Source organism: Embiotoca jacksoni, unplaced genomic scaffold, assembly GCF_022577435.1.
Source record: "Embiotoca jacksoni isolate LCO1_2020_lvr unplaced genomic scaffold, fEmbJac1.0.p SCAF_9, whole genome shotgun sequence".
In the NCBI taxonomy this organism is placed as follows: Eukaryota; Metazoa; Chordata; class Actinopteri; family Embiotocidae; genus Embiotoca; species Embiotoca jacksoni.
Genome location: NW_027185447.1, coordinates 7,116,605 through 7,141,705, shown reverse-complemented (window position 1 = coordinate 7,141,705; position 25,101 = coordinate 7,116,605). Strand labels below are relative to the sequence as shown.

The 25,101-nt window shown below is 42.0% G+C and overlaps 1 protein-coding gene across 6 annotated transcripts in view; it reads left to right on the top strand.

Moving 5' to 3' along the window:
• Positions 1–886: 886 nt before the first annotated feature.
• prdm16 (PR domain containing 16) overlaps positions 887–25,101 on the top strand; it is a 179,804-nt gene continuing 155,589 nt past the window's right edge. For all 6 annotated transcript variants that reach the window (XM_069140955.1, XM_069140951.1, XM_069140954.1 and 3 more), the window contains exon 1: positions 887–1,138. In XM_069140955.1, the coding sequence (XP_068997056.1) occupies positions 1,102–1,138 (37 nt within the window). In that variant the 5' untranslated portion in view covers positions 887–1,101. The remainder of the gene's footprint in view (positions 1,139–25,101) is intronic.

The following is a 25,101-nucleotide window of genomic DNA, read 5'->3' as shown; positions in this document are numbered from 1 at the left end:
CATAGAAGGACGGAAGGAAAACAAAATAAAAGCCTGGACTTCTCCTTGGTAGGGCTCTTGCTGGTGGAGGCTCCGTGCATGCGTCAAAACAGCTGCTGGCCGCTGCTGCTTGTCCTGAGGGCATCAAGGCTCTCTCTCACACACACACACACGCACACGCACACACACACACACACGCATACGCACACACACACACACACACACACACACACATAAACACACACACACACACGCACACACATAAACACACACATACACGCACACACATAAACACACACACACACACACACACACACACACACACACACACACACACACACACACACAAATCATAGCCTGTAAAGTTGTAACAACAATCAAGCCTCGGACCTATTTACGCCTGTGTGTGAATTAATGAAGTTAAAAATAAAGTGCGGTGCAATTACAACACTTTTTTTTTTTTTGGGGGGGGGGGGGGGGGGGGGGAACAACACACGATGAGATGAGTCAAAAGGCTAAATACAAAGTTACTTTAAATATCTAAATTAAGAAAGACACTAATGCCAAACATATAAATATGAAGAGTAAAATGAACAAAATAATAATAACGACAATAAATATAATAATAATAATTATTATTATTATTTATGTCTCTCCATTATTCTAATACGGCCTTGACCTCCCAACTGTACCTCACTGTGTCCACCCTGTCGGAGAAAACCAAGTAGTTGCTGTTAAAGGGGTAAAAATCCAAGAGGGTGCTGGCAGGAGCTGAATGGGGCGGGTGGGTGGATGGGGGGGTGGGGGGGGGGGGTAGGGGTGAGAAGGGGGACGAGGGTAAGGGGATGGTAAGGGGGGGAGGGAGGGAAGGTGAGATGGTGAAGAGAGAGCAGGAGGAGGAGGGGAAGAGATAAGTGATCTAAAGGGGAGACGATAGGACAAAAAAAAGTGATGATGATGAATACATTGGAAAGTTTTTTGGCCCCGACGAGGGTGTCAGATTGAATGGCCTGTGCGCATGTGCGAAGGTGTCCAAACTGACAATGCTGGTGAGATGAAGATAGTGTTGTTGCTGCTTCTGGGCTCACGGAGGACGACGAGAGGAATCTACAAGCCGACAAGATGAGATCCAAGGCGAGGGCGAGAAAACTGGCCAAAAGTAGGTCTTCTGTTTTTCCCCTTCTTATCGCTTTCAGCCGCCGGCTACAAACTCGCGGCTCTGTAGATGTCCAGTGTGTCCTTGTCATTTGCCATATCCTTAAGAGAGGATGGGGGCGACTCTTTGTCCACAGAAAACTTTTCCTTCTACAAATACGTCCCGCTCCGGCTTCTCGGTCTTGTTTCCCTGCATGCTGCGGTCTTGGCTTTGCTGGTTGCAGTGTCAGAAAGTTTCATGTGTGATGAGAAACGCCGCCGGTGCTTTAGTTGATTACACTCCTTTAAAAGCAGAGATAAACATTGCCGTCCAAACGGGAGCTCGAGCTTGTATTTTGCTAGTCTCGTTTTGTCGGGGGGTTCATAGAAGCGCAGATTCCTTTCCAGAAGGCACCAAGAAAGTTGTCGAAATGGATAGTAACTTTTTTTTTTTTTTTTTTTTTTTTTTTTTTATACAGCCGTTCCAAGTCTTGTGAAATAATATTCCCGGCTTTTGAAATAGTGGGCGCTGTGGCACTGCTCTGCTGCGAGCTGCTGCTTCAGCTTCCACCGAGCTGGGCGCACTCTTTCTCTCGCTGCAGAACGGACACGCCGAGATGTGAATTTAGAAAGAAAGAGCAAATATTTGAATGCAGACTTTTTTTTGTTGGTTTTTTTTTTTTTTTTGCAGCCGATGCTGCTCAAATCGCAGAAGATATCGCTCTCCGGCAAGTTTAGTTTTGTCCCGTGGCCAGCGGACTGCTGCAGACTGGTTCCTCCTCGAGGGAATGCCAATCAATAATGTGTCTTGAAAGCGCCCATACTACTACTACTTAGTGGACTGCTGCTCGCGTCACACGGGAAATTCATGAATTCAGTTTAGTGAACATGCAGCTCTTTGTTGTTGGAAATGGACTATGTTTATTGTTTGCTATTTGTTTATTGTTGGTGGGTTAATTTATGAATTTATTTAAAGCGCCCTTTTTTCTTTTTTTTTTTTGCATGGATGTACTTTGTAATCCACGGCCTGTTTATGTGGGTCAGCCTGCTTGTTTATCCTCAATTCATTTGAAATAACAATGCTAAACAACATTTATTTACGTAGGCCTGCTCTTAATTTCATTTGTTGTGTCTTCATGTGTTTGTTTTATTCTATCCAGTAACGTTCGAAGCAGTTTTGTGAAAATGCAGAACTTAGAAACAAGACACATCTAGCCTTTTATTTATTTTTCAGTATAAAAAAATAAAAAATAATAAAAAAAAAAAATCATTTTTTTAAATCTACCTGTTGTAGTTTTCTGTCTTGAACATGCTTGATTGCATGTTTACATGCCCCCAGAAACTTTGTAACTTTGCCACTGACCTTGTTAATTCAACGTGAACCTCGACCCCATAGTCAGGCTTCTAAAAAAAAAAAAAAAAAAAGTCAATTTCAGACCATAAGTGAAATAAATACTAGTTCACGATTCTAAACAAACCTGAAGCGTGTTTATTTATAATGAGCTTTTGCTACTTAAAAATATTAGTATTGCCAAGTTTACAGCGAATATTTCAGTGTTCATACATTCATATGTAAAATAATAATAATAAAAAATAATAAGAGATCTTTTATTTTTTGCAGTCATGATTTTCTTGTTGCCTTATTGCTCTTGCCCGTCAGGACTGGGGCCACAGGGATCAAGTTCCCGTGTAAGTTTAAGACAAAGAAAGAAAAAGAAAAGGAAAAAAAAAAAAAAAAAAAAAAAGAAAGGAAACAAAACGCTGATTGAGCTACTTTGTGAAAAATACTTAAACATGTCGAGGATCCTGCTTCTTGCCAGTAATTGCACTTGTTCTTGATCTCCAAACAGCCTCGATAGTCTGTTGATCCGGGTGCTAATGAACGCAAATACCTGGCTTTGTAGCAACTCACATCGGACCACTGGCAGCCTCTGCAGCAGCCCAGAGGCCTCCGATCTGTTGTGTTGCAGCGCTAGGAAAAACAGAGCAGACAGCAGGCATGAAAACAAATATATATATCTTGTTCGTTTTCACATTCAAAACATGCAGGCCCACAACTTTTGAATACACACGCGTCGTGGGAGTGTGTTTCACCCACTATTTTTGATTTTTCTGAAGCTTGTAGGTAAAACACTCTCCTCTGGAGCTGTGCACTGGAGGCCTACAGCAATATTTAACTGCAGCTGCTTTATCATTTTATTTTGAACACTCGTGTTCAGTTTCTTCTCTCGGCAGATTGCACACACTGTCTGACTACACAATAAAGGCCACCACTAAACTTTTCACTCCGCAAAATAGCTACGTCTGTGCCTTCATAGACACACATTGATCACTAATATACAGCCGTACAATGCCTATGCGTCAATATTAATGTTTTTATTAATTATCGTCCCCTCAGTATTTTTTTTTTGTTTTCGCAAATATCGCTCTATTTTTTATGTTTCCCTTATTTTTATAGGCTATTTTGTTTCCTGCTGAATTTAACATTGGAGTAGGAACAAAGTTTAATTTGAGATTATTTTTATTACTTTGTATTTAAAATATTTAATTGTATTTTCCCTGATATATAAAAAAAAAAAAAAAAAAAAAAAAAAAATCCTAAATGAAGAAATCTTCCAACAAACTTGATCTCTAACGCCACATCTCATTTTAAAGAACATAATGGATTTCGTGTTATCTTAAAAACTAAAATCGATGCAGGCAATCTGGCAGAGAATAAAGAAGCAAACTGACAGCATAATTGCTTTTGGCTGCTGAAAGTTGATTGCTCAAACTGGAGTTATATTTACCATAGACTATATATCTGTGTGTGTGTGTGTGTGTGTGTGTGTGTGTGTGTGTGTGTGTATGTGTGCGCCGCAGAGGTTCGAGAACTTGAACACCTTGCGGCTGTTTTATTGCGGTAGTCTTCTGGGCCCATATGTAGCTTTAACTTGGTTTTGTATCAATTAAGATTTCCGGTTGAGTGAGCCTAGATTTATTTTGCCTTTTTTTTTTTTTCAGTGCACAGGTGAGCCAAATATAGACACACACGCGCACGGGCACACACGATGCTCTCTCGCGCCCCTGCACGCTCACAACCGCAAACCCAAAGAAGTATAATTAAAATAGAAGCACGTAAGAGCTTTTTTTTTTCTTCTCCCCCCCTCACACACGGCGGAACCGAAAGGAATCCACGCCGATTCGGACCGCAATTTACACACGTTATTGATTTTCAGCAACTATTTTAGTCGTCTGTATTATCAGGTCAATAAAAAGAAAGGCAGCACCACACGTTTTTTTTTACGACATAATTTTGTTGTTGCTGTCTTTGTTGATTTTTGCACGAAATGTCCCCCCTCCACCCCTCTCCCTTCCCCTTCGCTGGTAAACCACCACACTGCAAACAGTTTTTGACAGTTTCCCTCTATGTCTCTATCTCCTATAGTAATTGCTAGATATCCTATTGATCTTTGTGTTAAAGGCCTCTTATTAGATGGACTCCCAGTCATGAACTTGGCCTGGCTCAACAGCTTCTGATGTTTTGACAGAAGTAATAAAACCCAACCCATAACACTTTAAAACCAACAATGGTAGCTATGTTGAACTTCTGGCTAAACGTTCAGGGTCCCGTGCAGGCTCCAATGTATTACTGCTATGCAGCTGTAATGTGTGTCAGATAAATGATAGGATCATCAAATGAAAAGGGAAATGTAATCCATCGTAGTGGGTGCTTTTTGGAACTTTATGAAACCATTAAATGTCAGTTTTATTAGCTTTTATTAATAAGCCAGCGCATCAATGACCGAGTGAAAGACAACAGAAATTCAGAGATTTATTTATTTGGATAATTTAAGAAGACTTCCTTAGTTTATACTCATTTATTGTAAACTTGCTTGATTAACGCTTATATTTGCTTGCAGTGCCTTCTGACAAAGACATTCATTCATTTTCTTTTATTTTCTAAAGTCATTAGTGCTGGACGTAATGGAAAGTAAAAACAAGTGTGAGATCTTGGCTTTATTGCTGCAGACCTTTCATAGATAAAACAGGGTGGGAAACCTGAAACTCGTGGTTCCACTGAGTCCATTTCATCTGTGATGATGTGAATGATCTTTGCAGCACTCTGATTCAGGCATCACCAATTTTGCAGTGACGGTTCACTGTGATCGTCATGATAATCACAGCCCCATTAATCTCTCCACCCTCAAACCGAAGCCACTTGTGTGATGCTGTAATGTGTATATTGATTCTGTGTAGTGGTCTATTTCATTTTGCAGGAATATTGTTCACCATCCCCTGATGAAGACAATCTGTGTTGCAGTTATTTGAGAAATTTAGATTGCGATACAGAAAAACTTTATTTGCTCTCTTTTTCATGCTGTTTGGAATTTGGATCTGAGCATTTGGACCAACTTTAGGACCATTTGTGTCAATTTTTGAAGGATTGAAAAATTGTGTAGCCTAACTAATTGCATCAGTCCACACTTGGCAAGGCCACATTTGCTACATAAGTACTTAATTATGGAAGTTTGTTGGATGTCAGTTCCTCGTCCTTGTGTGTGCACATGCAGGGTACAGTTCAGTGTGTGTTGTGAGCAACAAGCCATGCAGGGTACAGTTCAGTGTGTGTTGTGAGCAACAAGCCTCTCAGTCTTCTTCAATATTTATTTCCTTTTATTTTCATCTTTGTCAGCGTCTTTACTAAAAAAAAATTTTTTTTACTTTATTCTCAGAGCATGTTGTATGATATTCGCTTTACAAGTGAAACTCTACAGAAGGTTAAGGAAGTTTTATACATGACAAATCCATGGTTTTGCCTATTTGTAACATTAATTTTGTCTGGGGAATGTAAATTGATGAAGTTAGGGCAAGATTTTAGTTATGGTTATGGTTGGTTCAGTATCAAGACACTGTCTGCTGCAGTAACATATGGTTAACATTTGATTCACATTATGTGATACAAATAAAGATGCATTGCTTTTTGTAACCATATCTTCTAATCTGCTGTGAGAGCAGATTCTTGAACAATGTTCTTTCCAGTAAAGTCTTCGTGTTACCCTGAAATGTGGAGGACAGTGTGGTCTGAAGTCTCATTTCTGCTTACTAGTCCTAAATCTTTGAAACAGTCCGCCCGTAAAGAAAACTTGTGTGATCTCTTCCACCTGTGCAGGGAATAAACACAGAAGAGAATTAAGGAACTGTTTAAGCTATGATTTACTAGAGCTCTGCAGCTTTGAATGGGGAGAATTAATTTATGAAAGGATTGTTTAATTGGAATATTACAGTTATTTGTCTAAACAGTCTGTGTTACGACTGTCCTGCTGCCAACTTTGAAATGTTTTCTTTCACTATCTTTGACTCCTCCTCTTCCCCGCTGAACATTGGGTGAGACCGGCTTTTATCTCCAGGGAAGTGCTTTTATTGGTATTTAGTCAGTTGCTGCTGTAATTGTGCTGACGCTGCTGTTTTGGCCAAACATCCACTGGAAAGGAGATGTCAGAGACTCTAATCCGGTCAAGTACAGGTGCCATAAAATGTAAAAAATAATGTAGATATGTGAGCATTGTAATGACTCATGAATAAATCTGTGTGACTACAAAATACAGTAAACATCACCAATATTTGTATGCAATTATAAGGTTGTATTTCCTCACTCTGCTCTTCCAGGTATCCTGGATATTTTATTTAAGATGTCATTTCCTATGTTCTCGTTATATCCACCCGCATTCCCATCCCTAGCAGCAACATATCGATTTCATTGTTATCGTTTTAAATGAAAATGTTTTGTAGACTTGTTTTAATAAATGGCCAATACTGACTTATTCAAAACAGTTATAGTATGTCACACTGCGTACAGGAGATAGAAATGAAAACAGAGTTTTGGTTTTGGTTCTTGGAGTGAGCAGAAATGAGTCCAGTTGTAGTTGAGCAGAGTTATAAAGGCACAGTGACTCGTCAGCGTTGATTGAGTCTCACTTGGAGGCCTGAAAACGTTTGACCAGGTTTTCGTAGTTCCCCCCGCTTTGCGGTGACACAGTCACACATTGAAACCATCCATACACAGTAATGCTGATGGATCCTGCACGGACACACATAACACACACACACACGCTGCAGTAGTGACAGATTTTTTTTGTGCATTGGTATGATTTAACCCCAATCAATCACAAACTGGAAAGGTTGAGTGTAAATGTCATCCAAACAGCAGGAGCTGGCACTGTTGGCTGGCTAAATGTGTGTGAGTGTGCGAGAATCGGTGTGTGTGCACCGTTTTGTACAGTTGTTGGAGGTCCTGTCACTGTTTGGCGCTTTGACCTTGGCCAAGTCTGGCACAGCGATGGGTGGGCACCTGGACACACACAGGCACTCTCACACACACACACACACACACACACACACACACACACACACACACACACACACACGTTTCAGCCCTTGTGCTTCCTGCCCAGTCTCATGCTGGCTAAGTCAAATTTTGAGTTGACATACAAATACCATTGCATTAAGCTCTTGCACATGGCTCTAAATCCCATTCATTCCATTGATACGTTGACCTCACATTATCCAGTTGGCTAAAATGCCTCTTTCCTGCCTTGCACCGTGACCTCATCCGCCATGTTTGGAAAAACACAGCAATCTCCCAATCACTTGGTGGTGGAGACTTTGACATGCCTGAGAGAGCTGAAGATATATCGCTGATGTTTTCTTTTTTAGCACCCTCCTGTTTCTCGTCTCTCCGCGTACTCTTTGTTTTTAGTTTGCAGATGGGGGCAGTGTCCTGTTAAAAATAGCCTAACAAAATTCAAAAAGCGGTATGCGTTCGTGTAAAGGTGGTTCAAAAATATGAAAAGCCATTACGCTGAAGTTAAATACATTTTGTCTTGACCTGTGGCCACTTATCAGATTACATCTAACCACTGTTGGGTTGTGTAGAGGAGATTCCAGCCAGCTCCTCAGTGCTAAGAATACACCACAACTGCTAGAGTCATCCCATTGGAAATACCTCATCTTTACTTCTGAGTGTGCTGATTAACACTAAATGATTATCTCTATGTGTGTCTGATGTGATTGTGCACCACCCGCTGTTAAACAGTGAGCGCTGTTTGCAAAACAAGGGGGCAAATGTGTCGAGTCCCTAATTAGCGTGTTCTAGCAGCCCTCATGACCCCCCCCCCCCCCCCCCCCCCCCCCCGCCCCTACCTCCCTCCCTTGCATTGTGATATCCCCGGGATTGCTCAACATTGTGACTAGTCTTATCTGGGTCTAATCCTGATTTGTTTGGTATTAACTCACTCACATTCTCCCCCTTTCTCACTCTCACCTCTTTTGATTTCTTCATTTGTAAAACCCTTCTCCTTTTATCCACTCCTGACGTCCTGTCCTTTATGTTGCTTTCTCTTTAATTTACCCCACATTCACTGTTGGCTGTACACTTGCATCTTGGCGCAGAAAAATATAAAATGATATATTATTTATTTATTATTACACCTTAAATTCTAATGTTATGATATGTTTACATTTGTTCTGTTTTCCAAATGAATGATTCTACAGAAAATGTAATTACAATGTTCCCCTAGAAAAGGTTACTTTTGTAACTTGTAACTGTACTTTTGTAAAACACTACAGGGAAAGAATGTTCATTGTTTTGAACTTTGATTTGATATATTTTGTATGGAAGATTGTTTAGAATTGCTATATATTCATAGCTGCTGTATTGAAAAGTGTCCTTACTAATATTGCAGAACCTTGAATATTTGCTTATTCAATGAGCTGATGTCAGCCCTGGGAATAAAAGCCTTCCAACTCAAAGTGCAGTGTTTACAACAAGTAAACTTAGAAACCCTTTTTACCAGCAGATGGATAAAAGTGTTTATCATGAGGAAATGTACTCAATGTTTACTTAAGTAAAAATGAAAAAATACTCAATTCCAAGTAGAAGTCCTGTATTCAAAGTCTTACTTGAGTAAAGGTACACAAATACTGTCAGAAAAATTTATAACTGATCATTTCCTTTAGGTATAAAATAGTGATCTGAAAAATAACTAGTAACTAAATGTGGTCAGTTAGAAAGTACAATATTTCTATCTGAAATGTGGAGTGGAAGCATGTAGTAGCATCACATGGAAATACTCAAGTAAAGTACAAGTACCTCTAAATTGTATTTAAGTACAGTGCTTGAGTAAATATACTTAGTTACTTCGCCACTGGACACCTTAGTATCTAAAATTTGGTACTTTAAAACATTTTCTATCTTTCTCTTCTTTTTTAGTGGTTCTTTTGTGGATTGCAGCTCATCTCTACAAACACTCTCGCGTGCGCGCGCACGCGCACACACACACACACACGCACACACACTAACACACACACATACACACACTAACACACACACACACACACTAACACACATACACACACTAACACACACACACACACACACACACACACACACACACACACACACACACACACACACACACACACACACTGTCCATTCCCTTTCCCAGTCCGGCCCTGCTGATGATGGCTCATCCTGTCCAGATATGATAAGCAGACAAACTGCTCTGTCCCCTGGGCTGTTTGCCTGTCTTCCGACACAGACGGTGGTGTGTAGAGGCAGCGTGGCTCTAAACTCCCACTGCCCGCTTTCCCCTTTCATCAGACCGCCAGTTCAAAGCCTTGGCTCCATCTCCTCTTCTATCTCTCCCACTCCTCCTTCCCTCCCTCCCTCCTCCTCACTGTCTCTCGCACTGTGTTTCGTCATTACCACAAAGATGGGCACGCAGTGTCTCATTAAAGCGGATTAGAGACATCTCCACGTCTCACAGGGGCCCGAGCGGGACATTTCTCTTCTCTAGTCCGCCCCCCCACCACCCTTTTCTCTCAGAGATCAGGTTCTTTGATTTGGCCAGATAAAGACCTCTTTCATGTCGGTTGGGACGGTTAGCGATTACACTGTCAGACCCATCATTTTGGTGAGTTTGACAAATTTGCCGTGCTGTGGGGATTGAGGGGGATTGGAGGGGTGGTGGTGGTGGTGGGGGGGTGTTAGTACGAGGAGATTCACAGTAATTGAGCTATCATTATCCAGTGACCCTGCCAGGCGCTGGTGCATAGGGCTCACCAGTTCTCCATTTGTTTAATACTTGGCTAACTTTCTTTGTGAGTATGATGGATAGAACGAGGAGGAGGGAGAGGAGGAGAGAGTGGAAGCGGGGCAGCCGTCCCCAGATGAATGCCTCTGCTTATTCGACCACCTCTCCGGAGCGCTCCTGTCCATGAAAATTGGCTCCACTACATCACGGCTGCAAGTTTCTTTTCTCACCCAGCTCCTCCCCACTGCAACACAATTAGACCCATATCACCGGCTGCCATTTATTTTCATACAAAATGAAAACTGGTGGCATGTTGATTACTGAATTCCCCAGAGACAAAGGGCCACTATTGGTGTGGTTTAATTTCATTAAGTAGAGTGTGGTGCACAGGATAAATATATTAGGAGTTCCCGCTCATTCCAGGCCCCCCTCCCCATTTACCTCAGCCACTCTGTATGCTAAACAAATCCTTTGGTGTTAAAGATGTGAAATTGGAACAAATCTCCTGGAATGGTTTGGTTAAAGTGAGACACATTTCATGAAGTCCGTCGTCTTGTTCTTGGATGTCCCTTATTTTATTGTTTGCTCTGCTACTCAATAAAACAGATACATATCTTTAAAACATATTTATCAGCTGAGGTTTCTGAATTTGGACATGTTCTATTTAGAGATAAATATGTGCATATAAATTGACATAAATATATGTCAAATAGATGTACAGCCATTCTCATTTGTTTCTTGCTAAGTACGGGCTGTGTGTTTGAGATGCTGTGTGCTGTGAGTTAAGGGGGAAAAGGTTTTTCCTGGCAGGATTGTGTGGCTGTATTAGTGCAGAGATTTTGATGAAGGAAATAAGAGCCCTCCTTGTTAACCTGGAGTCAGATTGGTTGTGAAGCGATGAGTAGAGTGGAATGTGTGTGTGTAGGTGTTGGAGGGGTCTTGGCTAAAACATTTCAAGATGGCCCATTAGCCGGCGCAGGCCCGTCCCCTCCTGACACTAGGATTCCTCTGTGCTGACCCCCTCTCCTCCACCTCTCAGCCCCTCTGTCCCAGAGGCCCCCAGCCTCATCCTGCCAAGTGTACGGTTCCAAAGTAACGATGAAGCTGCCTGCGTGTGAAAATATTGAATTGCAAAAACATCCCTGGGTGAGAGGGTGTGTGAATGGAGCTTTCAGCGCTGGGCCCGACCCAGGCCCTGCGCTACTGACTGACGGACAACAAATGGCATTTTGTGTCGAGAGAGAGAGAGAGAGAGAGAGAGAGAGAGGAGAGAGAGAGAGAGAGAGAGAGAGAGAGAGAGAAAAAGAAAGGAAAGGAAGAGAAGTGACACGGGGAAAGGGGGAGGGGGGTGGTCTTGAGATTTTTTTTTTTCAGGCCCCTTCAGTCTGGGGCCCTATATGCAGGTCTGAAATGCCTTATCACATGACCTGTCTGACCTCTGGCCCCCACTCAGCTAAGGCTGTCAGGCTGCTCTCCAACAGGGAGCACAAAGCCTCGTCGCCTCAAAGGCCACCATTCACCCCCCCGCCCTGTGAGCAGCCCAGAGGTAATAGGTAAAAGTAATGTCAGTGACCTTCACTCTCCATCGCTCTACAGGAGGGCAAAACTCTTAAGATTCCCTGATAATGTCAAGGGTGGCCATTTTGGCTCCTCATCCACTGCCAGTTGTTGGTGAAACGCAAACTGAACTGCCTCTTCGGTGGCAAACTAGTCGTATGAGGTGCCTCATGTCTGAAGAATGAGCGTAACTGAGGTGGAAAATGATAGAAATGTTTCAAAACAACATGTTACTGTTTTCAGTTGCTATGCACTGGTGTAACTCAGCACTATGCGTTATTTAAGTGTGTGTGTCTGGGTGTGTGTGGGACATGAGTGAATTTCTGATGTCTCAGAGGACTGACTGGGTCACAGTATGACCGTAACCTCCTGTCTCGCTTTGCAACCCACACACTGGCATCTCTCTCTCTCTGTGTCTCTCTCCTGACCACTCGCAGGATTCTTTCTTCTCTTCTCTTTTTCCTCTTCTTCCCCTCCTTCTCTGGAACACTGGAGTTTCTCTCTCTCTCCGGTCTCCTTTGAAAAGATGCGGCGTCTTTGTCCGGCCTGATAAAGGATGCTATAGTTCCCCTTTTCCCCTTCTTTGTGGCCCGGGGCTGGCGGCTCCTGTAGAAGTGCAAATGGTATCCTCTCGGAGGGGCTATCCCCGCGGGCCCTCGAGGGCCCTCTCTCTCCTCCAGGCTTGGCTAATTACCACCCTGCCCCCTCCCTCCCCCCTTCCTCCAGAGCTCCCTGGTCCCTAGAACCATGGACGGCACATTCCCACAACCAGCACCTGGCCTTCTTTTCTCCTGGTCTGCTTTGATGGCTGACACCCCAACCTCCCCCTCCCTCCTTCCCTCCTTTCCTCCCTCCCTCCCTCCTTCCCTCCCTCCCTTCCTCATCCTCTTCTTCTCGCCCTGCCCCACCACTACCTCATCTTTCTTTCTCTCCCTCCCTTTAACTTCTCCCTGTCTCACTTCTCTCTCTCACTGACTCTCATTAATGGAGGTTTTAAATTGCTTTCTGACCCTGACAAACTGCTCCTGTTGAAAAGGGAGACGTCAAAGAGGAAGGGCAGCGGATGTGAACAAGAAATGGAATAGATGAAAAGAGGGGCCAGAAGAAAGTTTCTATGTCGTCCATTATATATATTTTGTCATATTGTATATGTTAGCCTAAGGAGCATCCAACCCATCACACACCCCCGGTGTCCCCAAAGGGAAATTATATTTTGAAGAAAGGGAGAAAAAGTCCGTGTTGTAGCGATCCAGTTATATTACCATACTTCATTTCAATGGTTTGAATGATTTTTTTTTTTTTTTTTTTTTTTAAAGAGGAACACAGATGGAAATTGGCGGCTCTTTTAGCTCATGAGTCATTTGCAGGTTTCCCTTTTTTTGGGGATCAATTTAAAAAAAATAATGATAAATAATATAAGCACATCAGTATCATCAAAGTGTAACGTTGGTTTGTCATCGGCTTTGCTCAAAAGGAAGGGTATAAAGATTCTGTTGCATTTAAAGGTTTATAAAGCTTGACTAGTATTTGATGCAGATTAAGTTGATTTCATTGCAAGACACACACACAGTCGCTCTTACACACAAACACCAATATCTAATTTAGTTGCATATTTGCGTTCCACTAGCTGTAGGCCTAATCAATAACCTGCCCCAGTGGATTTGACCAATTCATAACTGGCCTTTGTGCAGCCTAGTGATCCCAGCCAGAGCATTTGGACAGCTTTCTGAGGAAAACAAATAGCTCTATTACAAGCTCGCGTCTGTGATGCTCAGTGTCCCAAAGGCAAAGTGCTCGGCCTGTATTAATTGTATGTTCGTCGTAGTAGAAGAGGATCGGTTTTCAGCAGAACATAGGCTCACCTGGTGCAGTCCACAAAGAAAAGAAGTACAGAAGCATGTTCCTAAAAAACAGTATAGTGGGAATAAGTAACGTAAAAAAAAATGAACAAGGTACAACTTTAAATCTTTTGAGGAGAGGTTTGTTGCTCAGTTGGCTAATTGTTAAAAACCGAAAGTCGGTAAGCAAAACTGCTCATATTTCATAAATTGAGATAACTACATTTATTAATAATAATAATAATAATTTAGTTCTAATAATATTTTTGCAACATAGGTCTTTAGTACCTTCTCTTGATTTTTATTGGTTTAAACGAGTAACTTACCTGTAAGTGCATCATATTTCTTTCATTTGGCATTCAATATGAATTTTGTAACCTACTAAGATGTACAGAATATTTTCATGATATATCTTTATTGTCACATTCAAATATTTAGAACTGAGTAAATTGATTTTGTAACCATAATACATCATAAAATGGCTCATATGATTGAGAGATGAAACACTTATAGTAATAGACCATGAAAGATTGACAGAAGAAGACATCTGCAGTACTGTTTTTACGTATACTCTTTCCAGTAAAGGAGAGCACACAAACCTCTGTTCAGCAAAGCAGTGGTTGCACAGACTCAAACAAAGCACGGGCTGGGTGGTTCTGGGATTTGCCCACACCCAGACCAGTTACACTAGTGTGGCAGAGTTTGGTGTTGGTTAGCTGGACTGGGATAATCTCACTTTGTATAAAGACAATGTTAATGCTGTCATGGTTTTGAATTAGACAGACAGTGCAGGCTTAAGAAATATTTCAACTGGCTTTTAATGTTTTAAAACTGTGGCTAGATGTAAAGGACATCATTCAAGCATTTAGGTGACTCCCGAAACAGTTTGTGATTTTATTATTGTTTAGTTTCATGAAGCATACATGACGTAATGCTACTTTCTTTCAGGAGTAATTGTGTCTTGTCTTAAACATCCTCACCCATCCAGTCTAGTCTTCCTAAATCTCTCCCTGTGGCTCCCATTTCCCAGACACAGCTGCCCTTCCCTGTACAGTTCACACATCATCACCTATAGGACTCGGATGATGTCACGAACTGGGCTGATTCTTTCGTGTCGGCCTCATTTGGATGTTACGTCTGTTTTGGATCATCCTTGCACAGACAGGAAGTTCCAGACTTGTGTACGTTTACACTGTTTGGTGTAATTTGTTATTTCTAAAGGAAGGATATGCATGAATTTGTTCGAGCTGCTGAAGAAGAGGATTACTCTTTGGACGCTAAACATGTCTTGTGCCAAATCATTGCTGTGGTCCAAGTGTTAGTGTCAATGATAACTTCTTTTATTCATTGATGGACTCCTGTGTTGTTGATGAACACAAGAGTGACTTTACATCTTAATTGGGCAGCCTTGACTGTCCTGAGATGATCCAATTAGAAGGTATATTTTGGTTTAAGAAGAGGCTTCCCAAGTCTCATGTCTCCCTCACTTTTCACATCTCTTGTCATCAAGTCTCGCCACGTCCTATTTTTTGAGCACAGAAAAGAAAAGAGGAAGATCCGGTCTCTGAATTGTGTTTTATGAGTGGTTGAAACGGCCACGTCTGTGGTTTGTGTCTGTCCGCGTTGACCGTTCAACTCAAAGTTCCTGAGGTTTCTAGGCATGTCAATTAAGTCGTTTTTAATTGGGAGGATGTTATTTCAAACAAATGTTTGCACTCTAGGACCTGCACGTTGGTTATATTTCAGGGTTGAGGCCCTACGTTGTTAGTGTTGTTTCTTTGTATTAGCACCATATTGCCTTTGCAAATATGCTTCTCTTAATTTTCTTCTGGATGCTGTAAAAGCCCACGTGGATGACCGCGAGCACACACATTTTCTCAAACACACACACACACACACACACACACACACACACACACACAGGCACGCACACACACACACACACGCACTGAGGAGGGCATCTTGTTTTTCAACAGCCGTGAAGAGCAGTAAATGTTTGAGAATGGTGAAGCCATGACAAAGCAAACAAAAGAAGCAGGTGGGTGAGGCTGCTGCTGGCCTGTCACTGGCCCTTACTCCATTTTAATCTCTTTATTTTCATGTACTGCAATGTCTTTTCTTATTGCGCATGACATACAAGTGAGTTTTTTTAAGACTCGGATATAAAGTAAAGCCTCCACTAACTTACAGATGTCCAGTTATTCCTATGACACTTTAAAAGATATTTGTGACAAGATTTGCAGTTTTCTCTGCTGATATTTGACAAATTTTCACTGGACAAGACTAACTTTGATTCAAAGTTAGATTCAAAATTTTTTTTTACATCTTTTGTAAAACTTTTGGACATTAAAATGAGGAAATTGCATGAAAATATCAATGGCAGTATTAAAATCCCCATATTTACAGATTTTCCTTTAATAGAAGGGGACATTTCACACCTCACTATTCATTCCTGCAGCTCTCTGCCATTTTAATTAGAACTAGGTGTGAGGTTTGCCGTCCGTTCTTTTGACACCTCCCAATTTATCTGCCGGACACAGCATCAGGACAGGACCCTTGGAAAAGAAGGCCAATTTAAAAAAAAAATTTTTTTTTTAAGAGAACTGCAGGGAACTTTGATGCCAAGTTCCTCCACGGCAAAAGGCAAGGCCCCGACCCAGCACATCTGAGAGTACTTTGGTGAAATAACAGCAAATGTTTGTCTTGTATTGTATGGCACGCTGCTGGAGGAGCACTAAAGCCCCTTCTTCCAGCGCCTAAAGCACCTCTTAATAAAATAGTCAAGAATAACTCCTTCACCTTAATCTTCCCCTCAGATTACTGCACTCAGGGCGGGAAATTAGCAGCAGGCCCACACGCTTCCCTCTTTCTTTAACACTGTTACATCTTTATTTGCGAGTGCCTGCTTCTCTCGCTCCCCGTCCATCACCGTATCCCGACTTTGCTGCTTAATCTTTTGTTTTCCTGTCTTTCTTTGCATCCCTCGTCTCTCTGTGTGGTAAGCTGGATGAACTCTCCGCGGCAGAGGGAATGGCATTTTATTGGGTCAGTATTAGAAGCAACATGTGGCTAATGGTCTGGTCCTCATCAGTGGAGAAAAGGGGCCTAAACAACTAAACATGGCCGTTGACAATTGATACGAGCCCTTTTAAGTGGATCTGCTTCGCTGAGGGGGGGATGGGGGTGTGTGACTGAACACACGCGCATGTATGTGCACATTTACTATTGCATGGTAATTAGTATGCTAACAGACACACACACACACGCACACACTATCCTTTGGGGAGCTGTGTGTGTCTGAATGTGTGTGTCCTTTGTGTCCAGCAGTGTAACCCACACCTTGAGTACGGTAGCGGCAGGAGCTTTGAGCGCAGTTCGTCCTGCCGTCTGATCCTCGTAACCAGAACTCTCCTTTACTGCTTCCTGTCCGCTTTGCCCACCTTTCCCCCTTTCCCGCCTGCCATCTGGGTCTGCCAAGAGACACGCACACGTGTACACACACACAACACACGCACGCACGCACGCACGCACGCACGCACGCACACACACACACACACACACACACACACACACACACACACACACACACACACACACGACGTAGTTAGGACATTGGTCGTCATGCTCTAACCTGTGTCTCTTACTTACAACTGCCCCTTTGAAACCAATATCACAGCGATAAATGGACTCCATCTACGGTATTTTGTCTCTGTTCTTTTGTTTGGACGTGAGGAATTTAAACCGGGTTCTTCTGACAATTTTATTTTCATTTTAGACAACAGTTGAACTAATGTAATAATTTACATCTATTGGTAATTAATTTTTTTTTTTAAACACATTTACAGACGCACAAGATTTAATTCTCAACTGTAAGAAATCTAGCAGGTAGCAACTGGAAATAAATTCACATTTATTCACAAGCTTCTCACTAATTATGTTTATGGGACAAAGAATTTGAATTTCGGTCGACTCTCTTAAGCCAATATCTATTGATTGTTGAAATGTGTGCAGCTTATTTCCATGGCAATACTGTTGAGGCTGAGGAGGCTCATCAAACACTGAACATCCAAATTGGATCTTCTAGATTTCTCAGGAGGCTGAGATGTTTCTAGAGTCTAAAAGGGCTTTAAAAGATTTAAAAATATCCTTAGTTTGTAACGTTGTTTAAAAGGTACTCCTAATCAGAAAGTACTGTCGCTGTATATTAATTTGTATTAATTGTAAAGAAAGTAGTAGCGCCGTAGCGGGTGTAGTAAAAGTCAGACTAAAACTTTAATCCTCCATTAAACTAACATCAAAGCCTCGTATCGTACTCCAGGTGGGTATCTAAGTTACATACCCGTGTAGATATCGTTACGAGCAGGGGGCACGGCGGGTTTTCAGTATCAGGGGCTCTGGTTGACACTTTGATCACTTCCGCCACTCTTCATACCTTCATTGTGTTCGAGATCACATCACACACAGACCCACACCACAGGTCTAAGAGGCAGTGTCAGGTGTAGCGGGGGACAATGCAGGGATGCGTAGCGGCGAGCCAACACGGTGTCCGTGACGGTGACGGCGGCGGTGCGCTCATCAAAGCTACTCCTCTCCTTTTTCATCACCTACTGTCCCGGAGTGTGTGAGGAACATATCTGTCCAAAAACCACCTCATCTAAAGAGCTGAACAAATGGGGCAGTTTTGACTCTGCGGATATTATAAATATTTAATACGTTTGAAAGTTCATAAATTAACACATTAATTGCATCCTGATAATTTTATGGTGAGACACTACAAGTGAATTAAATAGGCACCAGCTTCCATACATTTTCAGAGCAGAAATTTGAACATTAGATAAAACCAGAGTAAAAAAAAATTCATGTTTTTAAAATATTACATAAGTAAGGCTATAAGTAATATATGAACAAGCCCTTTTAAAAAAACAAAAACAAAAAAAACCTTTAGAATATAAATAGCAATACAACTGGAAAGTTTGGTGTGTGCAAGTGCTGCTGAAGTGGAGATTAAGTGACTCAGTTCGAAAAAAAAAAAAAACCTCATTTGGAGAAAACAGCTTTTAATTTTCCAATAAATCTTGATACACCAAACGTTCTAGTTTTATACACATCTACATTCAGAGGAGCCTGTATCATTCATAGCTGGATTTTTTTTATGTATGCAAATTTAGAAGGTGTCTACAGACGTAAATTCAAAAATTGCGGTAAAATATACACCTAAATGTGTATTTTGGATGTTTGCCTTCCATTTGTCTGAAAGAAGACATGTAACGGAAGCAAAATGGCCCAAAATCTGAAATTTGACTAGTGCATAAAAAAATGTTTTTGCCTCCAAAAAAACCTGAAAACGTTTTTTCTTTTGTGCAGAAATATAGCCAACTAGCAATTAAACCTAATATATTGAAAGTAGGTCTGTGGGAGACTGTTGTTATTTTTTGAATACATGCTGTAGATCAACTACATGTACATATATATGTATCTATGACATGACTTTTTATTGAATGCCATTTTGCTACAGCATTAATGACGAGGAAAAACAAATTCCTTTATAGATTAAGATATTTTTTAGGCTCAGTATTTGTTCAGACCTCAAACTCCCATGTCTTGAGCAGTAGTCATTTATTTAAAGAATCAATCCAGGATTGGAGGCTCAAACACTGTCAAAAGTCATCAGTGTTTGGATGCTGTAGTTCTTGTACAGGATGGATGTGTTTTGGTTAAACGGCTGCTATAAAGAGCAGAACCTGAATGGGAAATTGTATTTGTGTGGCTGCAGAGATGGAGGGAACACCTGATGGAAGTGGATAAATCGAATTGTTTTCACAGGTTTCTCACAAAGTGATGAGGGTGTAAGCAGGGTGGGAACAAAAAAAACAAAAAAAAAACAGGCAACGTATTTATTTTCAGTGCCGCAGGTGCCCACTCACAGCTTATTGGTTTTTTGGATGACTCTTTTACTTTAAAGAGGGCAATTTATGTCTCTTTCTCGTCTCTCTCCAGAGGCGAGCGGCTGAAGTGGCTCGCTTATTTTAGCAGGGTCTCGTGGTCATGACTTGTGGTGACATATTAATTGAGCAGTTCCTCCAACGAAAAGAAAGGCCAGTGTCGCGATTGGTCCAACTGTGTTTGTAGAGCTTTGAAAATTGGTTTTGTTTGGCTAGAAAGTTCTTAGGTGTTTATTTACACTCCAGAATGTTTCAGATGGCAGCTGGCTCTCTCCCTCCTCTTTCTGTTTTTGTGTCTGGCATATAGGCTGTGTTTGCTCCCTTATGTACATGCCAGCTGTATAGTGACTGTTTGCATGGCAGAGATAATGACAAGGTGGTGGACAGGGACAGACGAGAGGAGGGTGAACAAGACAGTTTCCCTGCCTTACCTGCCTCGAGTTTCCCCGTAGCTAGTCGTCCTTGCTGTCCTCCTCATCCATTATTGACCACATTCATTCACACCAGCCTGTAGAACTCATTACAACTCCAGCAGACGCAGTCGGACCAGGATCATGTGCCACAGAAAATGGCTTCCTGTCTGACTGAAAAATAATTAGCTCGAGTTATAGTTTGGGATTTATTTGATTGAAAATAGCACGGGAAGTTAATTTTTAATCTGGCAATATTTAACATTGTTTCTTTTTGCACAGACCCAGCAACTTGCATCTTGAGACGTTCTGCTAGACAGATATGGGAAAAAAGTTTCAGTGGCCAAGATGGCATGAATTCAGTCTTTCAAGACCATATTACTTTAGCTCTACCTCTGACACCTCATGTGTGGCTTTCTAAGGAGAAGAGCACATTCGCTTTCCCAACTTCTCTCCAAGGAGTGATCTAATCAGACCACTGTTGTGTGTGAGTGTGTGTTTGTGTGCCTGTGTTCGTTCATGGGAATGAGCTCATCTTTGTGGTAGAGGTGACTATAAACTGTCATTGAGATAATTTGCAGATTTGTAAAATGTTTCCTCAGTGCTGCTGTGAAGTTGAATGCTCGGTCCCATGTACATTCGCACTTACATCGTGCAAACACTGTAAATGTGTCATCTATTTCCTGGAGCTCAGGGATAAGAGCTCAGCTCTTCAGCGAAGCCAGTGAGCGAGGGAAAGTAACTGCTCCGCCATATAGTTTCCAAGACAACAATTGTTTTAGCTGGCATTTCTCTGAAGAGGAACATTGAAATAACAATGTGAAGCCACAACAAATTACTCTGTTGGAAAGCTGGAAAAATGACACATTTGTTCTGAAGAACGTACCTTGTTTCAAGGAAAGACTCAGCAGAGTTGCCCCCACTTTTTTTTCCTTCAACTGTGATTGGAATTTTTTAGCAGCATCATGGGAGATATGTAAAGTAATTTGTGTTTGTGTTTTACAACATTGAAAGAGGTTGTGTGGGCAATGACCTAATCGCTGTATGAAGTAAAGACTAATCTGCAGTTTGGACACTACAAAATAGACTAAAATAAAAATGGAGAAACGGGCATACACACTTGTGCCCTGTCTCGTGTGCACACTTATTCAAACGTAGATATATTAGCTGCTTTTTAATGAAGTGAGACTGAGCTCTCTCTCTCTCTCTCTCTCTCTCTCTCTCTCTCTCTCTCTCTCTCTCTCTCTCACTTGCTCTGTCTTCCTGCTCAACTGAAGTATCAATAATAAGATTTATCTGTCCTACCCCCGCAGCCTTGATTCAATTATCTCCATCTCTCTCCCGCTTTCTCTTCCTCTGGCTCCCTCCCTTTTTGCCCTTTCGCTGTGGATCCGTTTCCAATTGAAGGCAGGTCATGCTTTGTGTTTCTCTTTGTCATGACAGGGTTTCTTAACGAGTGGAGGCTCCCTTCCACTGCGGCTTAATCAGATCTGGAAAGTGGGGAGGGAGGGAGGAATGGAGGGAGGAGCAGAGAGGTGGGGGTTACCAGGTAAATGTGGGGTCACCAATAGTTTACCTCCACATCCTCATTGTCTGCATTTCCCCTTTTTAGGAAAATTTAATTTGTGTGGTCCCTCCTCCTCCTCCTTGTAATGTGTTTTGTGTCCAGTCGGAAACCTTTGAAGTTGGAAGGCTCTCTTGCCCCCCCACACGTGCCCATCTCAGCCAACCCCCCCCCTTAACTCCAATAGCCCCACCTTATCTTGCCCCTCTCCACCTACTTCCAGACATACCTCATTACCTGAGGCTGTATTGAGTGGCAGCTAATAAAATTGACTCTACTGGTTTTCTGTCATCAGAGGAAGTGCCGGCCAGTGAGGGGTCACTGGTTCAATGCTAGGCTTCAGAAAAAAAATGGCACAAAGTGGGAAAAAAATTCTCTGAAATAACCTTGAGAAAAACTTAACAGTAGCATTCTATGTGTTGCACCAGGTATGTTTCCAGCCACTTGTTCTTATGCACGGAGATGCCAGAAAAAAAACAAAAATCAAGAGCTGCTTTTACACTTCACTGAGGAGGAAAATGTGTTTTATGGACAAAGAGAAGATGTGATAAGCTGTTGACAGAGACAGATTTAACAAATATACCTTGGATACATTGTGGTATCATTGTTCCTTCTCGTGTAGACAAAGCATTGATAATTGCCTTTACTTCTTCAGAAAGCCCCCAAAAATACAAAACCAAAGAAGCTTGGCAAGTTTGTGTGTTTATAACCACAACATCTCCAATTCAAATCCAAGCAGTGACCCTTGTTGCTCGCCACCCCTCTCTCTATCACCCTCAGCTGTTTAAAAAATGCACTGATTCATATTTCATTTTGCAGAATTACCTAAAACCTTTCTGAAACGCGCTGAAAAGTTTTGGCTCTGAGCTCATTCTGAGGCATGCCATGAAAAAAAAACAAGACAAAACAAAACAAATGAGAGTGAGTGAGGGTGAATTCAGAGAGACAGAGTTGAGTCTGTTTACAGTTGGCAGGTCTGGAGTGCGAACATCTTGAGGTGAGCCTCTGGCGAACTTCACAGATGCTGTGAATGAAGTCTTTCTTATGGCCTGTGCTATGCAAATGGTTTCATACATACACACAAACACAGAAAGTGTGCACATGCACAAAGTGGCTCCTGCTGCAGAAACCACACACATTTAAGCACACATCACTTGTCGGTGCACATGAGGGAGGCAGGGCAGTGCAGCTGTTGAAGCAGCCGAAGGCATTATGGTTGGTGCAGTTCAGCAGCTTTGCATTGGCTAAGCGTGCAGGTTTGAGGGGTGGTGTCCTTGTTTTGAGGGTTGCTAGCCATTTGCAGAGCTCGAGGACTCCCACAGGGAATACGGGTCATGTGATAGATAGCAAGCATCTGTCCTGTTGTTCATTACTGGATGGGAATCCCTCTGTTTTTAGACTAGTCAGGAGGAGGTTGGATGTACATTTCTGTCGTATAGATTACATGCTGATGAAAAATCTCCGGGCTGAGCATTTGCTAAACAATATAAGTGCAGCTTTCTCAGATGTTGTTTCACATTCCTTTTTTTGTTTTGTTTGTTTGACAGTTTTCTGCACATTGACGTACAATGAGCGGCTGACAAATAAGCAGCTCAACAGGATGCTGATGGTCTTTGGTTGTTTTCGGAGTCAGAGAGGACTAATGTGGGATACTTTACACAACTGCCGCCACTGCAATTCCATGTTTTAACACAGCGGTGCGTAGTGCACGATATTTCCATACTGGAATTATCCGACTGGTCTCAGAGATGAATAGCATCCGCATCATTGTCCTTGAAGTACTCTTTGTGAGGCAGCTGTCATCAGCCTGATCTACGATTGGTTGTATCACATACACAACTATTGGCATATTTACGGTCTGTGTTGTGACGGCTGTAAATTCATGAATTGTTCCCTTTCACTGCTGAGTCGTAAAAGTTGACTAGTGTGGAGGGTTTTCAAAAAGCAACATTCACAGGCCGGAGCATAATCATTTTTACAGCGTATTGTTGAACGAGCCATTCACATCTCACAAATCATCACTTTTGTCTGTTTTTATTCTTTTTTTTCTTACTGACAGTTGAAGCTGAAGAGAAAAAAAAACTTTCAGTTGACAATTTATTTGTCTTAAAAACATGTTGTTGTTTTTTTTTTTTTTTTAAAAAGAAGGCTGTTTTAATATGGCTGTTTTTCATCTCTGTGGTTGCATTATTATGTGTGACAGCAATTTTGACCTCGGGTACCCTTCAAAGCTGAAAACAGGGACACAAAATCGCGACTGAGGCCCTTAACGGGTGTATTTGTGTGGATGTAAGAGAGTGTGAATGGAAGCATCAACATGTTTTAGATGTATGTGCGTTGGCGGAGGTCAACAGAAAGACTCGCTGTCGCCCTCTGGATTTGGCTTTGCGTTGACCTCTCACCCAAATTAAACTTCCACAGTTCTCTGCCTCTCCTCTCCTCCCTCAGCCTCTCTCCGCTGCCCACTGCCAGGCACTTTTGTTTTCACATGGCCGACTTCTCAGGGAACACGCTCATATTTGTGGCTTTTGGGGTTGGCAGCAGAGTGTGCTGCGCCTGTAAAGTTTTTTGTTTTTTTTTCACTCCAACTTACCCCAGTACCCAAATTGAACTGTTCAGTCATTTCCTGTCATCCCCACTCAACCACCTCCCAATCCCAGAGTTGCCAATAATGTCACATTTCATTGTTGAGCTCGCCTGGGCAAAGCATCATGTCCCGTGGTATGTCTTTTACTATGCGTAGTAGTCGCCCATTCTGAACCTATAAAGAAAACGGCCATTCAAAAATACGATCTCTAAAAACCTCTTGAATTCAGATATATATATATAAAAAAAAAAACCCTGCTCATGGAGCCTCCAGAAACTTTTGGCTCCTGAGGAATACATTTGTTTAAATGACATGCAAAGCAAGAGCAAACATTTTGGTCTTATTGCGTACCCACAAAACCATTGAGAACATGCTTAGAAGAATCCTCCAAGAATAGGCCGGGCTCATCCAAAGCATATCAGTGGATGTGAGAGAGAGAAAGAGAAATGCAGTAAGAAAGGCAGAGAACAAGATGGTTATCTGAAGTGAGGTCAGAAATGAAACATGTCATAGCAAATTAGAGCCATGTTGTTTGAATTATTCCGGCCTGCTTCTTAAAGAACAGTCGGCCCATGGAAGAAAAAAAAAGAAGTGGACAGAGAGTGTGTATTGAGGAAGAAAAGCGTGAGACAGATGGAGGGAGAAAGACACGAGGGTCAATTTACAGTGGGAGCAAAAGAGATAAAGACACAGGAAGATATGAAAAGAAAGAATAACAAGGCAAGTTAGCAAGAGAGAAAACAGAGGGAGGGAGGGAGACGAGCTTGACAGAAAAAAATGATGTTTTCTCTGGAACAAATAATGTGACTCGGGCTGAGTCATGGGCCTACCGAGGAATGATGATGATGATGATGATGATGATGATGAGAAGAAACCTTGGACTCATTCCTGCTCCGAGCTAAGTTTGGGGCATCATTTACCAAACTACTGGAGAGGGGCCCCTGCGTTCTGTATGTGTGTGTATGTGCAATAATAACCACATTCTCTAAGCATCTTCGGCCACCGGGGCCTGTTTT